Raw genomic sequence first — 18,202 nt, forward strand, 5'->3', positions numbered from 1 at the left:
CGTACACCTTCTGCCCCGACGTCGTGAGCCCCCCCCTAAAAATTTTCTGGGGGTCTCTCCTCTCGGTGGACCAGGCCTCCATAGTCCTCTCCCAACCTTCGCTCTTCTGGCTCCACCACTCGTATTCCAACTGCTGCTTGGTCTCGTTGTGGTGGGTTTTTCTGTCACGATCGCCAATAAAGTAGGACCAAAGCGCAGCGTTGGGAGTGAACATGATGACTTTAATGTTGAAATAACGACAAAACAAAACACGATCCGTAACGTCCTCAGTACACCGACTGAACATAGAACAAAAACCCACAACCACAAGGTGAACACAGACATTTAAATATGGCTCCCAATCAGAGATAACGAGCCGACAGCTGACACTCGTTACCTCCGATTGGGAGTCACTGACCAAACATAGAACGCGAACACCTAGACACTACCCACAGTACACAACACACGGAAATCTACACACCCTGACTAAACACAAAAAGTCCTAGAACCAGAGTGTGACAACAGGTGTGCCAAGCTTGTAGCATCATACCAAAGAAGACTCAAGGCTGTAATTGCTGCCAAAGGTGCTTCAACAAAGTACTGAGTAAATGGTCTGAATACTTATTTTAATGTGATATTAAATTTTTTTATTTGTAATATTTTTGCAAAAATTTATAAAAACCTATTTTTGCGTTGTCATTATGGGATATTGTGTGAATACTGATGAGGAAAAAATACAATGTAATCAATTTTAGAATAAGGCTGTAACGTAACAAAATGTGGAAAAGGTCAAGGGGTCTGAATGCTTTCCGAAGGCACTGTATATTGCAATATTCCTTTGTCATTTTTCACTAAACCTCATTTGCACAAGCTCTTGAGTAAAAGAAGAATTTGAATCAGAGATTTGATTGTATATTGTTTTATTATTAGAGGCTTTATGATAATTAGCTTTATGATAATTAGCTTTATGATAATTAGCTGTGTGATTTTGAGAGGGTTTGTTCATTATGTTTGATTGTTAGAAAATACATTTTAAAAAACGGTTTTAAAATCATAACTCATCATTGAAAAGTAGAGCAAATATAACAAAAATAGAAACTGATCATAAGATAAAAATTTAAGAAATGTTCCTCGATTTAATTAAAGTTAAAAAAAGACACCGTCCTGCTATTTCTTCTGTTCAGCATATAGAACATATCGATGAAGGACTGGGCATGGTTTGTTCAATTGTTCAATAAATAATGTCTTTTTTAAAGAGACTAAAAACAAAAAAAGTTATTTTACTGCTCGTAACTTACTGTTAGTAATCAAGCATAGCACAAATTCAGCTGAAGTATGTATGAAGTACACTTCTGTACAGTGCATCCATCTTGGATTTGAAAAATTTTGGCATCTTTGTTGTGAGTTGTTCTCACAGTTCAGCACAGTGTCTCTGTTCCAGGTCTTCAGTTCAGCATGTTGCTGCCACTTCTACACTGTTCTGTTGAAAAACCATTTAAAAAACATTCTCTCTCTCTCTCTCTCTCAACTTCAAAAGAACTTTAACACAATCAAGGAACATTTTCAACTCTAATAAGCTATGTCCTGATGTCATCCCTGACTGACTGACTCCGCCCACTCAGAACAGGCCCGCCTTCTTCTTCAGGTCGTTCTGCCGCCACTTGGGCAGCCGCTGGAAACCAGACCGAGAACAACCCAGCAGGTTCTCCAGATCCACATCAGAGAGATAGTCCTGACAACGGAGAGAGAGAGTGAGCGAGAGAAAGAGAGAGAAAGAGAGAGAGAGAGAGAGAGAGAGAGAGAGAGAGAGAGAGAGAGAGAGAGAGAGAGAGAGAGAGAGAGAGAGAGAGAGAGAGAGAGAGAGAGAGAGAGATAGAGAGAGAGAGAGAGAGAGAGAGAGAGAGAGAGAAACATAGTTAGAAAGAGAGGTACTGTATGTGTTATGCTGACCCCTGCTGTCAGTTCAACACCATTACACTAATCTCGGTTCCCCAGAAGTAAAAGTATTTCGCGAAAGATTGTCATTTCCTCTTTTACTTCTGGGGGGAAGTTAACGATTAACGTTAATTAATTAACCATTAACAATTGTGATTGTTAATGGTTAATTAACAATCAGTCTCCTCCCTCGCAAATGGAAACTCTAGGCCAAACCCCTCCCTTCCGCTAATTTCACCCGTGTTTATCATGGCCAAAAATGGCATTTTTGTTTTCCTGAATTGTAATGATATAGCCAATATTGACTTTGTGGCTGTGGAAACCATTTATCAGCTGCACACGGGCTTGAAGATCACTGCACCAGTTGAAGAACCACCTTCGCCCAATCCTGATTTGTCCAAATAATCAATGATGAAAACCCAAAACCAAGAACTACTGCTGGTCGTAATTACATAGTTCTACGTGAGCATAGACATATTCTCACCGTTTCATCTGTCCACGAGAGATTACCATTCCCCTAATAACCTGCTATACGATAGAGTCTCAGCTGGACTATTTCATCATAGCATCATCACCTCTCTCCTGCTGGGGTCCACTCCCTGGGGCAGCTCCTTGGGGCTCTTGTTGAGCAGCAGCTCAGGGTCCAGGTACTCTCCAGTCCTGGGGGCCGGCGTGGTGGAGGGGACAAGGGAGGGTGAGGACAGGGTGGGGGACAGCGTAGTGCTGAAGTTGGTGGACAGGCATTTCTGACCTCCAGGGGTGGCTGGGCTGGAGGGACCAAAGGAGCCTCCTCCTGTCCCAAGGGGGGGCTTGTAGGATGGGGGAGAGCTGAACTGGGCTGGGCCTCCTGGAGCGCTGTATCCACTACCGCCCCCAGCAGAACCCTGATTCAGGTCTGTGTTGTTCAGATTCTACAAACACGGAACAAGAGGATGACTGAGATTAAAATACTGATATCAGCTAACCTAACAGATGAAAGATGATATCCACTCTAACAGCTGATATCCACTCTAACAGGTGATATCCACTCTAACAGGTGATATCCACTCTAACAACTGATATCCACTCTAACAGGTGATATCCACTCTAACAGGTGATATCCACTCTAACAACTGATATCCACTCTAACAACTGATATCCACTCTAACAACTGATATCCACTCTAACAACTGATATCCACTCTAACAACTGATATCCACTCTAACAGGTGATATCCACTCTAACAACTGATATCCACTCTAACAACTGATATCCACTCTAACAGGTGATATCCACTCTAACAGGTGATATCCACTCTAACAAATGATATCCACTCTAACAGCTGATATCCACTCTAACAGGTGATATCCAGTCTAACAACTGATATCCACTCTAACAGCTGATATCCACTCTAACAGGTGATATCCACTCTAACAGGTGATATCCACTCTAACAGGTGATATCCACTCTAACAACTGATATCCACTCTAACAACTGATATCCACTCTAACAGGTGATATCCACTCTAACAACTGATATCCACTCTAACAGCTGATATCCACACTCTAACAGGTGATATCCACTCTAACAGGTGATATCCACTCTAACAGGTGATATCCACTCTAACAACTGATATCCACTCTAACAACTGATATCCACTCTAACAACTGATATCCACTCTAACAACTGATATCCACTCTAAGAGCTGATATCCACTCTAACAGGTGATATCCACTCTAACAGGTGATATCCACTCTAACAGGTGATATCCACTCTAACAGGTGATATCCACTCTAACAGCTGATATCCACTCTAACAGGTGATATCCACACTCTAACAGGTGATATCCACTCTAACAGGTGATATCCACTCTAACAGGTGATATCCACTCTAACAGGTGATATCCACTCTAACAACTGATATCCACTCTAACAACTGATATCCACTCTAACAACTGATATCCACTCTAACAACTGATATCCACTCTAACAACTGATATCCACTCTAAGAGCTGATATCCACTCTAACAGGTGATATCCACTCTAACAGGTGATATCCACTCTAACAGGTGATATCCACTCTAACAGCTGATATCCACTCTAACAGGTGATATCCACTCTAACAACTGATATCCACTCTAACAACTGATATCCACTCTAACAGGTGATATCCACTCTAACAGGTGATATCCACTCTAACAACTGATATCCACTCTAACAGGTGATATCCACTCTAACAACTGATATCCACTCTAACAACTTATATCCACTCTAACAACTGATATCCACTCTAACAGGTGATATCCACTCTATAACTGATATCCACTCTAACAGGTGATATCCACTCTAACAACTGATATCCACTCTAACAGCTGATATCCACTCTAAGAGCTGATATCCACTCTAACAGGTGATATCCACTCTAACAACTGATATCCACTCTAACAGGTGATATCCACTCTAACAGGTGATATCCACTCTAACAGGTGATATCCACTCTAACAGGTGATATCCACTCTAACAGGTGATATCCACTCTAACAGGTGATATCCACTCTAACAGGTGATATCCACTCTAACAGGTGAAAGCTGGTTGGATGATTTAGAAAATATGTAAATTCATTTTTCTTCAGTTACAATCATGCATGTTTGATGCATGCAAAGGTTAGACGTGTACTGGTTATATCATAATGACAATAAAGGTGGTTAATGGTTATTTTTGTTACTTGGTTGAGTTATAAACTTCATTATTTTTAGAGTTTGTTAGTGAATCACTTACTACAGTAATCTGAGAGATAGTCGAAACATCGCCCAACTTTTGTTTCATTTCCTCATAGGAGGATCCTCCCTGTTGAGAAGAGAAGATCCACGAGTCTGTTAACACCAGTTTGGTCTGTGATCTTCATGTTAAGAATCATAAATCAATTTATTAAAACTCTACCTGACTGTAAGTACATGCACAGAACACATTTACAAACACAGATTGACTCGAATCCTCTTCCCCTAATAAATTAAATTCACTTTGGTGAAGTTATTCAATAAACCACATCCAATCACATTTCTACCAGTTCCTCCAGTATTCCCTCTAGTGGTGATGGCTGGTATGGTATCCCAGCCCTACTCACGCTCCACTTGTGAGGGTCCCATGCGCTGAACCATCCGGTGAAGGTTGGAGGCTCGTAGCCCTGTTTGACGGAGATGATGGGTGTGTCAGGGTCCCGCCCCGCTGGGTGGGTCCTCAGGTATTCTAGAGCACTGTTACACGCTTCCTTGGTCTCATATTCGTTGGCAGACCTGCCAATCCACAGGAAGATCTGACGGGATTGGACAGGTATGGAGTCAGGGTTATTCAGTGGTAATGATGATATGGTTCACCTGAACTGAACTGGGCTTTATGATCATGCTCTACATGAGAACTCTACTGGAATGTGGATCCTTGCCTCATCAACTACTGTATGTATATGTTACCAGGGGATTTGACTGAGCCCAGGTCCCATGACCCTGGTAATGACCCCTCACCTCCTCCCAGGTAACCATAGTGATGACCCATGACATTTACATTTTAGTCATTTAGCAGACGCTCTTATCCAGAGCGACATACAGTTACTGAGTGCATTCATTTTTCATACTGGCCCCCCGTGGGAATCGAACCCACAACCCTGGCGTTGCAAGCGCTATGCTCTACCAACTGAGCTACAGGAGGCCCCTCACCTCCTCCCAGGTAACCACAGTTATTTACAGTTTTTTACATTTTAGTCATTTAGCAGACGCTCTTATCCAGAGCAACTTACAGTTAGTGAGTGCATACATTTTCATACTATGGCCCCTGACACCTCACTCTCCTCCCAGGTAACCATAGTGATGACCCCTGATCCTCAACTCCTCCCAGGTAACCATAGTGATGACCCCTGACCCCTCACCTCCTCCCAGGTAACCATAGTGATGGCCCCTGATCCCTCACCTCCTCCCAGGTAACCATAGTGATTGCCTCTGATCCCTCACCTCCTCCCAGGTAACCATAGTGATGGCCCCTGATCCCTCACCTCCTCCCAGGTAACCATAGTGATTGCCTCTGATCCCTCACCTCCTCCCAGGTAACCATAGTGATGGCCCCTGACCCCTCACCTCCTCCCAGGTAACCATAGTGATGACCCCTGACCCCTCATCTTCTCCCAGGTAACCATAGTGATGACCCCTGACCCCTCACCTCCTCCCAGGTAACCATAGTGATGGCCCCTGACCCCTCACCTCCTCCCAGGTAACCATAGTGATGACCCCTGACCCCTCATCTTCTCCCAGGTAACCATAGTGATGACCCCTGACCCCTCACCTCCTCTCAAGTAACCATAGTGATGAACCCTGACCCCTCACCTCCTCCCAAGTAACCATAGTGATGGCCCCTGACCCCTCACCTCCTCCCAGGTAACCATAGTTTTGACCCCTGACCCTCACCTCCTCCCAGGTGTCCAGCAGCATGACATCATCCTGGTCCAGGTCCTCCTGAGCCAAGTCCTGCACCTCTGTCATCCTGAACCGACCCGTCTGATTGGAGCATTCAAACAACCGAGGGCTGTGGGTCGGCTCCTCCTTCTGCAGTCTGACAGACAGGATGTGATGTCACATTGTCACATGACAGCATTTGATGTTCAGAACGATAGACTGATCAATAGCAGGCTTACATCTAAAGATATTGCAAGAGGGACCTGACCATGAAAACTCTAGGTCCTAGTTATAGTATCACCCTAGTTATAGTATCATCCTAGTTATAGTATCATCGTAGTTATAGTGTCATCCTAGTTATAGTATCATCCTAGTTATAGTATCACCCTAGTATCATCCTAGTTATAGTGTCATCCTAGTATCATCCTAGTTATAGTGTCATCCTAGTTATAGTATCATCCTAGTTATAGTATCATCCTAGTTATAGTATCACCCTAGTTATAGTATCACCATAGTTATAGTATCATCCTAGTTATAGTATCATCCTAGTTATAGTGTCATCCTAGTTATAGTATCATCCTAGTTATAGTATCATCCTAGTTATAGTATCATCCTATAGTATCATCCTAGTTATAGTATCATCCTAGTTATAGTATCATCCTAGTTATAGTGTCATCCTAGTTATAGTATCATCCTAGTTATAGTATCATCCTAGTTATAGTATCAAACTAGTTATAGTATCATCCTAGTTATAGTATCATCCTAGTTATAGTGTCATCCTAGTTATAGTATCATCCTAGTTATAGTATCATCCTAGTTATAGTATCATCCTATAGTATCATCCTAGTTATAGTATCATCCTAGTTATAGTATCATCCTAGTTATAGTATCAAACTAGTTATAGTATCATCCTAGTTATAGTATCATCCTAGTTATAGTGTCATCCTAGTTATAGTATCATCCTAGTTATAGTATCATCCTAGTTATAGTATCATCCTAGTTATAGTATCATCCTAGTTATAGTATCATCCTAGTTATAGTATCATCCTAGTTACAGTATCACCCTAGTTATAGTGTCATCCTAGTTATAGTATCATCCTAGTTATAGTATCATCCTAGTTATAGTATCATCCTAGTTATAGTATCATCCTAGTTATAGTATCATCCTAGTTATAGTATCACCCTAGTTATAGTATCACCATAGTTATAGTATCATCCTAGTTATAGTATCATCCTAGTTATAGTATCATCCTAGTTATAGTGTCATCCTAGTTATAGTATCATCCTAGTTATAGTATCATCCTAGTTATAGTATCATCCTAGTTATAGTATCATCCTAGTTATAGTGTCATCCTAGTTATAGTATCATCCTAGTTATATTATCATCCTAGTTATAGTATCAAACTAGTTATAGTATCATCCTAGTTATAGTATCATCCTAGTTATAGTGTCATCCTAGTTATAGTATCATCCTAGTTATAGTATCATCCTATAGTATCATCCTAGTTATAGTATCATCCTATAGTATCATCCTAGTTATAGTATCATCCTAGTTATAGTATCATCCTAGTTATAGTATCATCCTATAGTATCATCCTAGTTATAGTATCATCCTAGTTATAGTATCATCCTAGTTATAGTATCAAACTAGTTATAGTATCATCCTAGTTATAGTATCATCCTAGTTATAGTGTCATCCTAGTTATAGTATCATCCTAGTTATAGTATCATCCTAGTTATAGTATCATCCTATAGTATCATCCTAGTTATAGTATCATCCTAGTTATAGTATCATCCTAGTTATAGTATCATCCTATAGTATCATCCTAGTTATAGTATCATCCTAGTTATAGTATCATCCTAGTTATAGTATCATCCTAGTTATAGTATCATCCTAGTTATAGTGTCATCCTAGTTATAGTATCATCCTAGTTATAGTATCATCCTATAGTATCATCCTAGTTATAGTATCATCCTAGTTATAGTATCATCCTATAGTATCATCCTAGTTATAGTATCATCCTAGTTATAGTATCACCCTAGTTATAGTATCATCCTAGTTATAGTATCATCCTAGTTATAGTATCATCCTATAGTATCATCCTAGTTATAGTATCATCCTAGTTATAGTATCATCCTAGTTATAGTATCATCCTAGTTATAGTATCACCCTAGTTATAGTGTCATCCTAGTTATAGTATCATCCTAGTTATAGTATCATCCTATAGTATCATCCTAGTTATAGTATCATCCTAGTTATAGTATCATCCTATAGTATCATCCTAGTTATAGTGTCATCCTAGTTATAGTATCATCCTAGTTATAGTATCATCCTAGTTATAGTATCATCCTATAGTATCATCCTAGTTATATTATCACCCTAGTTATAGTATCATCCTAGTTATAGTATCATCCTATAGTATCATCCTAGTTATAGTGTCATCCTAGTTATAGTATCATCCTAGTTATAGTATCACCCTAGTTATAGTATCATCCTAGTTATAGTATCATCCTATAGTATCATCCTAGTTATAGTGTCATCCTAGTTATAGTATCATCCTAGTTATAGTATCATCCTAGTTATAGTATCATCCTAGTTATAGTATCATCCTATAGTATCATCCTAGTTATAGTATCATCCTATAGTATCATCCTAGTTATAGTGTCATCCTAGTTATAGTATCATCCTATAGTATCATCCTAGTTATAGTATCATCCTATAGTATCATCCTAGTTATAGTGTCATCCTAGTTATAGTATCATCCTATAGTATCATCCTAGTTATAGTATCATCCTAGTTATAGTATCATCCTAGTTATAGTATCATCCTATAGTATCATCCTAGTTATAGTGTCATCCTAGTTATAGTATCATCCTAGTTATAGTATCATCCTATAGTATCATCCTAGTTATAGTATCATCCTATAGTATCATCCTAGTTATAGTGTCATCCTAGTTATAGTATCATCCTATAGTATCATCCTAGTTATAGTATCATCCTATAGTATCATCCTAGTTATAGTGTCATCCTAGTTATAGTATCATCCTATAGTATCATCCTAGTTATAGTATCATCCTAGTTATAGTATCATCCTAGTTATAGTATCATCCTAGTTATAGTATCATCCTAGTTATAGTATCATCCTATAGTATCATCCTAGTTATAGTATCATCCTAGTTATAGTATCATCCTATAGTATCATCCTAGTTATAGTATCATCCTAGTTATAGTATCATCCTAGTTATAGTATCATCCTATAGTATCATCCTAGTTATAGTATCATCCTAGTTATAGTATCATCCTAGTTCTACTATGATCAGTGTGTGTATACCGTGTCATCAGTGTGTGTATACCGTGTCAGCAGTGTGTGTATACCGTGTCATCAGTGTGTGTATACCGTGTCATCAGTCTGTGTATACCGTGTCAGCAGTGTGTGTATACCGTGTCATCAGTGTGTGTATACCGTGTCATCAGTCTGTGTATACCGTGTCAGCAGTGTGTGTATACCGTGTCATCAGTGTGTGTATACCGTGTCATCAGTCTGTGTATACCTTGTCAGCAGTGTGTGTGTACCGTGTCATCAGTGTGTGTATACCTCTTGTCGCAGGCGTAGGGGGCCTTCCCTCCCAGAGCCACCCAGAACTCAGCAGGCTCCTGTCCCTCCGTAACAACCTGTTTATCCTGCCTGGACAGAACGTCTGACACCGCCTTTGCCATCTCTCTCTCATCACCACTACAACCCTGAGACAGAACATGTAACATACAGGTACATGTCAGATACAAAACAGACACATGAAAGCCGGCTGGTCGTTCGTTCTATCGGTTCGGTTGCCAGAGACGCGACCCAATCGTTCAGTCTTTTTTTCTGTATCTATGGACGCAACCCAGTCGTTCGTTCTTGATGTTCCATTTCCTTACTGGCTGGCAACGTTCTTATCCATTGCTTGCTAGCTAGACAAATACGGCTAACTTACAGTTACGTCAAAAAGTGCAGCCAGAATAACAGCAAAGTAGTCACATTTGCACTTGTTTAGGCTGTTTTCTACAGACATTTATTTGGATACATCCATAACAATGAGCTAATGAGGTGCGAGTTCGCCTGGCATAGAAAATGTGCTCACTTGTCAAGACACTGTTGTTCAGAGGAGCTAGCCAACAACACAGCTACAGTAACACAATCACTTCAAACTGAAGCTGGAAAGACTGCAAACTAGCTGCACTTCGTTTCGTTTTACTTTTTTTCAATTTACATTTCCTTGTGCAGTGGGCAGAACAAGTATTTGATACACTGCCGATTTTGCAGGTTTTCCTACTTACAAAGCATGTAGAGGTCTGTAACAAAAATCCAGAAAATCACATTGTATGATTTTTATGTAATTAATTTGCATTTCATTGCAAAAAAAATCGGCAGTGTATCAAATACTTGTTCTCCCCACTGTATATATCCAATAAAAATGATGCCAGATGATTCATGATTTTGACTGGCTGAGAAACGCTGTCTGTCCGTCTCATCCCGACTCCCAACATGTTCATTACTATGGGACAGCTGGAGATCGAAGTTGAATATTGAAACAATGTTGCAAATGTCGGAAAACAGACAACAAGGTTTATACAAATCTCCGCTGTTGAAAACGAAATGTTAGTCTAAAAGAAATGTGAGATAGTGTCTAGATACTTTTTATAGTGGAGATCAAGTTTATAAATTGCCTGGCTGGGCTGATGGGACAGTGGATTGCGCAGTCAGATGGAACAGAGTAAATAGGATTTTTACGTCACAGATTTAGCCGGTGGTAACTTGTGGAATACACAATGGCTGGAATGCGGTTTTATCCAATCAGCATTCAGGATTAGACCCACCCATTGTATAATCCCTGTCAAACATCGTACCTTGTCATACCACAGGTAACAGTGTAGAACCTTGTCATACTACAGGGAACAGTGTTGAACCTTGTCATACCACAGGCAACAGTGCAGTACCTTGCCATACCACATATAAATAATGTGGTCAGTTTTTAGCAGGAAGACATCGTTGGTGTTGAGTGATGAGGAGCGGGCTGGGACCTCAGTAGCCTTGGTGTTCAACTCATTAGTCCCTCGAACCTGGAACAGTCTGGCTCCTGGACCTGGGCCAGTCACCCCCGCTCTGCCTGTTCCACCCTGCACAGACACACACACACACACACACACACACATAGTCCCTCATCTTAAAGGGATAGTTCATCCAAATTCTTACTTTCGGTAACATTTCCCTTTCCTTGAGTTTTGTCTGAAGGTCCATGGTGACAGAATCCACAATAATCCATGATTTACTTCTGTCTACAGACTGAAGTTAGCATGTTAGCGTCGTCAGATTTCATCAGGCGAACCGATGTTAGCAAAGCTGCACTTCGACATGGTTTGCTTTCCAGATGTGAACAAAACTGACGGGTAAACATAGGAAGTATCAGAGCATTAGACCATTAGACCAAGATAACAACATTCCCATGGTGAAGAAAACATGGACAGGTTCTTCATGATTATGGACTCTACCGAACTTAGTTTGAAGTGTTTTTGAGGAAGTTTTGGCTTGCAGTGCAGCTTTGCTAACATCGGTTCGCCTGGAACCACTGATGAAATCTGACCATGCTAACATGCTAACTTCAGGCTGTAGACAGAAGCAAATCATGGATTATTGTTGATTCTGTCACCATGGACCTTCAGACAAAACTCAAGGAAAGGGAAATGTGACCGAAAATAAGATTTTGGATGAACTATCCCTTTAAGATGAAGGACTACATCACCAGATGAAAGATCGTCTTACCTCGAAGATGATGAGTTTTCCTTTAAAGATGGCCAGGAAGTGACGCGGCTCTTTACCCATGACCACCCTGACTTGGACCGGCGCTCCGCTGTACTTGTTGTCCAGGGCAACGGCCTGGTAGGCACACGCTGTGATCTCATCCTTGGTAGCATGGCGCCCCTGCACCGTAAACCAAGACACACGTCAGTCACACACACCCAGCACAACACACAGGTTAATAAACTATAAACTGACTAGTCTCAGCTTCTGGTGGTTAATAGTCTCAGCCAGTCTCTGACCATTTATTTCAATTTTCGCCTAAAATGACATACCCAAATCTAACTGCCTGTAGCTCAGGACCTGAAGTAAGGATATGCATATTCTTGATACCATTTGAAAGGAAACACTTTGAAGTTTGTAGAAATGTGAAATTAATGTAGGAGAATATAACACATTAGATCTGGTAAAAGATAATACAAACAAAAAAATATGTGTTTTTTGTTTTGTTTTTGTTCCATCATCTTTGAAATGCAAGAGAAAGGCCACAATTTAATATTGCAGTTTAGGCGCAATTTAGATTTTGGCCACTAGATGGCAGCAGTGTGTATGCACATTTTCAGATTGATACAGTGAAGCATTGCAATACTGGACTATTTCTTATCAAGTCTGCCCAAATGTGCCGAATTGGTCAATTGATACATTTTCAAGTACATAACCATAGTGATGGATCAGTTGCTTATACACTAACTTTCACACATCTAGATGGCCGGGCGGGTTGGGTTTGGAGACAGAGACAGCAGGGGTTCAAACTGTAGAACCCAGTTCCTACATTTGAATATAAAAATGGATTTTATCAAACAAAACTATGCTACATTTTATCTCTGAGACCCTTAGGATGACAAATCAGAGCAAGATTACTGAATGTAAGTACATTATTTACCTTCAGAGGTGAATGTAACAAACCAGTTTTTTGTTGCACTCTCCTCAAACAATAGCATTGCATTTTTTCACTGAAATGGCTAATGCAAATTGGACAGTGCAGTTAGATTAACAAGAATTTAAGCTTTCTACCCATATAAGACATGTCTATGTCCTGGAAAGTGTGCTGTTACTTACAACAGTCATGCTAACCACATTAGCGCACGTTAGCTCAACCGTCCCGTATACGGGACACCGATCCCGTAGAGGTTAACAAACTATACACTGACTAGTATCAGCTTCTAGTGTTTAATAAACTATACACTGACTAGTCTCAGCTTCTAGTGTTTAATAAACTATACACTGACTAGTCTCACTTCTAGTGTTTAATAAACTATACACTGACTAGTCTCAGCTTCTAGGGTTTAATAAACTATACACTGACTAGTCTCAGCTTCTAGTGTTTAATAAACTATACACTGACTAGTCTCAGCTTCTAGTGTTTAATAAACTATACACTGACTAGTCTCAGCTTCTAGTGTTTAATAAACTATACACTGACTAGTATCAGCTTCTAGTGTTTAATAAACTATACACTGACTAGTCTCAGCTTCTAGTGTTTAATTAAGTGTTTAATAAACAATACACTGACTAGTCTCAGCTTCTAGTGTTTAATAAACTATACACTGACTAGTCTCAGCTTCTAGTGTTTAATAAACTATACACTGACTAGTCTCAGCTTCTAGTGTTTAATAAACTATACACTGACTAGTCTCAGCTTCTAGTGTTTAATAAACTATACACTGACTAGTATCAGCTTCTAGTGTTTAATAAACTATACACTGACTAGTCTCAGCTTCTAGTGTTTAATAAACTATACACTGACTAGTCTCAGCTTCTAGTGTTTAATAAACTATACACTGACTAGTATCAGCTTCTAGTGTTTAATAAACTATACACTGACTAGTCTCAGCTTCCAGTGTTTAATTAAGTGTTTAATAAACTAACCACTGACTAGTATCAGCTTCTAGTGTTTAATAAACTATACACTGACTAGTCTCAGCTTCTAGTGTTTAATAAACTATACACTGACTAGTCTCAGCTTCTAGTGTTTAATTAAGTGTTTAATAAACAATACACTGACTAGTCTCAGCTTCTAGTGTTTAATAAACTATACACTGACTAGTCTCAGCTTCTAGTGTTTAATAAACTATACACTGACTAGTCTCAGCTTCTAGTGTTTAATTAAGTGTTTAATAAACAATACACTGACTAGTCTCAGCTTCCAGTGTTTAATTAAGTGTTTAATAAACAATACACTGACTAGTCTCAGCTTCTAGTGTTTAATAAACTATACACTGACTAGTCTCAGCTTCTAGTGTTTAATAAACTATACACTGACTAGTCTCAGCTTCTAGTGTTTAATAAACTATACACTGACTAGTCTCAGCTTCTAGTGTTTAATAAACTATACACTGACTAGTCTCAGCTTCTAGTGTTTAATAAACTATACACTGACTAGTCTCAGCTTCTAGTGTTTAATAAACTATACACTGACTAGTCTCAGCTTCTAGTGTTCAATAAACTATACAATGACTAGTCTCAGCTTCTAGTGTTTAATTAAGTGTTTAATAAACTATACACTGACTAGTATCAGCTTCTAGTGTTTAATAAACTATACACTGACTAGTCTCAGCTTCTAGTGTTTAATAAACAATACACTGACTAGTCTCAGCTTCTAGTGTTTAATAAACTATACACTGACTAGTATCAGCTTCTAGTGTTTAATAAACAATACACTGACTAGTCTCAGCTTCTAGTGTTTAATAAACTATACGCTGACTAGTCTCAGCTTCTAGTGTTTAATAAACAATACACTGACTAGTCTCAGCTTCTAGTGTTTAATAAACTAACCACTGACTAGTCTCAGCTTCTAGTGTTTAATAAACTATACACTGACTAGTCTCAGCTTCTAGTGTTTAATAAACTATACACTGACTAGTCTCAGCTTCTAGTGTTTAATAAACTATACACTGACTAGTATCAGCTTCTAGTGTTTAATAAACTATACACTGACTAGTCTCAGCTTCTAGTGTTTAATTAAGTGTTTAATAAACAATACACTGACTAGTCTCAGCTTCTAGTGTTTAATAAACTATACACTGACTAGTCTCAGCTTCTAGTGTTTAATAAACTATACACTGACTAGTATCAGCTTCTAGTGTTTAATAAATTATACACTGACTAGTCTCAGCTTCTAGTGTTTAATAAACTATACACTGACTAGTCTCAGCTTCTAGTGTTTAATTAAGTGTTTAATAAACAATACACTGACTAGTCTCAGCTTCTAGTGTTTAATAAACTATACACTGACTAGTATCAGCTTCTAGTGTTTAATAAACTATACACTGACTAGTATCAGCTTCTAGTGTTTAATAAACTATACACTGACTAGTCTCAGCTTCTAGTGTTTAATAAACTATACACTGACTAGTATCAGCTTCTAGTGTTTAATAAACTAACCACTGACTAGTATCAGCTTCTAGTGTTTAATAAACTATACACTGACTAGTATCAGCTTCTAGTGTTTAATAAACTATACACTGACTAGTCTCAGCTTCTAGTGTTTAATAAACTATACACTGACTAGTCTAAGCTTCCAGTGTTTAATAAACTATACACTGACTAGTATCAGCTTCTAGTGTTTAATAAACTATACACTGACTAGTATCAGCTTCTAGTGTTTAATAAACTATACACTGACTAGTCTCAGCTTCTAGTGTTTAGTAAACTATACACTGACTAGTCTCAGCTTCTAGTGTTTAATAAACTATACACTGACTAGTCTCAGCTTCTAGTGTTTAATAAACTATACACTGACTAGTCTCAGCTTCTAGTGTTTAATAAACTATACACTGACTAGTCTCAGCTTCTAGTGTTTAATAAACTATACACTGACTAGTCTCAGCTTCTAGTGTTTAATAAACTAACCACTGACTAGTATCAGCTTCTAGTGTTTAATAAACTAACCACTGACTAGTCTCAGCTTCTAGTGTTTAATAAACTATACACTGACTAGTCTCAGCTTCTAGTGTTTAATAAACTATACACTGACTAGTCTCAGCTTCTAGTGTTTAATAAACTATACACTGACTAGTCTCAGCTTCTAGTGTTTAATAAACTATACACTGACTAGTCTCAGCTTCCAGTGTTTAATTAAGTGTTTAATAAACTAACCACTGACTAGTATCAGCTTCTAGTGTTTAATAAACTAACCACTGACTAGTCTCAGCTTCTAGTGTTTAATAAACTATACACTGACTAGTCTCAGCTTCTAGTGTGTAATAAACTATACACTGACTAGTATCAGCTTCTAGTGTTTAATAAACTATACACTGACTAGTCTCAGCTTCTAGTGTTTAATAAACTATACACTGACTAGTCTCAGCTTCTAGTGTTTAATAAACTATACACTGACTAGTCTCAGCTTCTAGTGTTTAATAAACTAACCACTGACTAGTCTCAGCTTCTAGTGTTTAATAAACTATACACTGACTAGTCTCAGCTTCTAGTGTTTAATAAACTATACACTGACTAGTCTCAGCTTCTAGTGTTTAATAAACTATACACTGACTAGTCTCAGCTTCCAGTGTTTAATTAAGTGTTTAATAAACTAACCACTGACTAGTATCAGCTTCTAGTGTTTAATAAACTAACCACTGACTAGTCTCAGCTTCTAGTGTTTAATAAACTATACACTGACTAGTCTCAGCTTCTAGTGTTTAATAAACTATACACTGACTAGTATCAGCTTCTAGTGTTTAATAAACTATACACTGACTAGTCTCAGCTTCTAGTGTTTAATAAACTAACCACTGACTAGTATCAGCTTCCAGTGTTTAATAAACTATACACTGACTAGTATCAGCTTCTAGTGTTTAATAAACTAACCACTGACTAGTCTCAGCTTCTAGTGTTTAATAAACTATATACTGACTAGTATCAGCTTCTAGTGTTTAATAAACTATACACTGACTAGTCTCAGCTTCTAGTGTTTAATAAACTATACACTGACTAGTCTCAGCTTCTAGTGTTTAATAAACTATACACTGACTAGTCTCAGCTTCTAGTGTTTAATAAACTATACACTGACTAGTCTCAGCTTCTAGTGTTTAATAAACTATACACTGACTAGTCTCAGCTTCTAGTGTTTAATAAACTATACACTGACTAGTCTCAGCTTCTAGTGTTTAATAAACTATACACTGACTAGTATCAGCTTCTAGTGTTTAATAAACTACACACTGACTAGTATCAGCTTCTAGTGTTTAATAAACTATACACTGACTAGTATCAGCTTCTAGTGTTTAATAAACTATACACTGACTAGTCTCAGCTTCTAGTGTTTAATAAACAACACACTGACTAGTCTCAGCTTCTAGTGTTTAATAAACTATACACTGACTAGTCTCAGCTTCTAGTGTTTAATAAACTATACACTGACTAGTCTCAGCTTCTAGTGTTTAATAAACTAACCACTGACTAGTATCAGCTTCTAGTGTTTAATAAACTATACACTGACTAGTCTCAGCTTCTAGTGTTTAATAAACAACACACTGACTAGTATCAGCTTCTAGTGTTTAATAAACTAACCACTGACTAGTATCAGCTTCTAGTGTTTAATAAACAACACACTGACTAGTATCAGCTTCTAGTGTTTAATAAACAACACACTGACTAGTATCAGCTTCTAGTGTTTAATAAACTATACACTGACTAGTATCAGCTTCTAGTGTTTAATAAACAACACACTGACTAGTATCAGCTTCTAGTGTTTAATAAACTAACCACTGACTAGTATCAGCTTCTAGTGTTTAATAAACAACACACTGACTAGTATCAGCTTCTAGTGTTTAATAAACTATACACTGACTAGTCTCAGCTTCTAGTGTTTAATAAACTAACCACTGACTAGTATCAGCTTCTAGTGTTTAATAAACTATACACTGACTAGTCTCAGCTTCTAGTGTTTAATAAACAACACACTGACTAGTATCAGCTTCTAGTGTTTAATAAACTAACCACTGACTAGTATCAGCTTCTAGTGTTTAATAAACTATACACTGACTAGTCTCAGCTTCTAGTGTTTAATAAACTATACACTGACTAGTCT

At 38.3% G+C, this 18,202-nt stretch overlaps 1 protein-coding gene across 1 annotated transcript in view; it reads right to left on the bottom strand.

The window, feature by feature from the left end:
* Positions 1-200: 200 nt before the first annotated feature.
* vill (villin-like) overlaps positions 201-18,202 on the bottom strand; it is a gene marked incomplete at its 5' end in the record, with an annotated part of 63,682 nt that continues 45,680 nt past the window's right edge. Inside the window, 8 exons of the mRNA XM_084140812.1 lie at positions 201-1,711; positions 2,490-2,825; positions 4,671-4,739; positions 5,017-5,205; positions 6,344-6,488; positions 9,928-10,073; positions 11,310-11,489; positions 12,133-12,291. Of these exons, the coding sequence (XP_083996938.1) occupies positions 1,598-1,711; positions 2,490-2,825; positions 4,671-4,739; positions 5,017-5,205; positions 6,344-6,488; positions 9,928-10,073; positions 11,310-11,489; positions 12,133-12,291 (1,338 nt within the window). The 3' untranslated portion in view covers positions 201-1,597. The remainder of the gene's footprint in view (positions 1,712-2,489; positions 2,826-4,670; positions 4,740-5,016; positions 5,206-6,343; positions 6,489-9,927; positions 10,074-11,309; positions 11,490-12,132; positions 12,292-18,202) is intronic.

This window comes from Coregonus lavaretus, assembly GCF_964263955.1.
Source record: "Coregonus lavaretus genome assembly, chromosome: 2".
NCBI classification, from domain to species: domain Eukaryota; kingdom Metazoa; phylum Chordata; class Actinopteri; order Salmoniformes; family Salmonidae; genus Coregonus; species Coregonus lavaretus.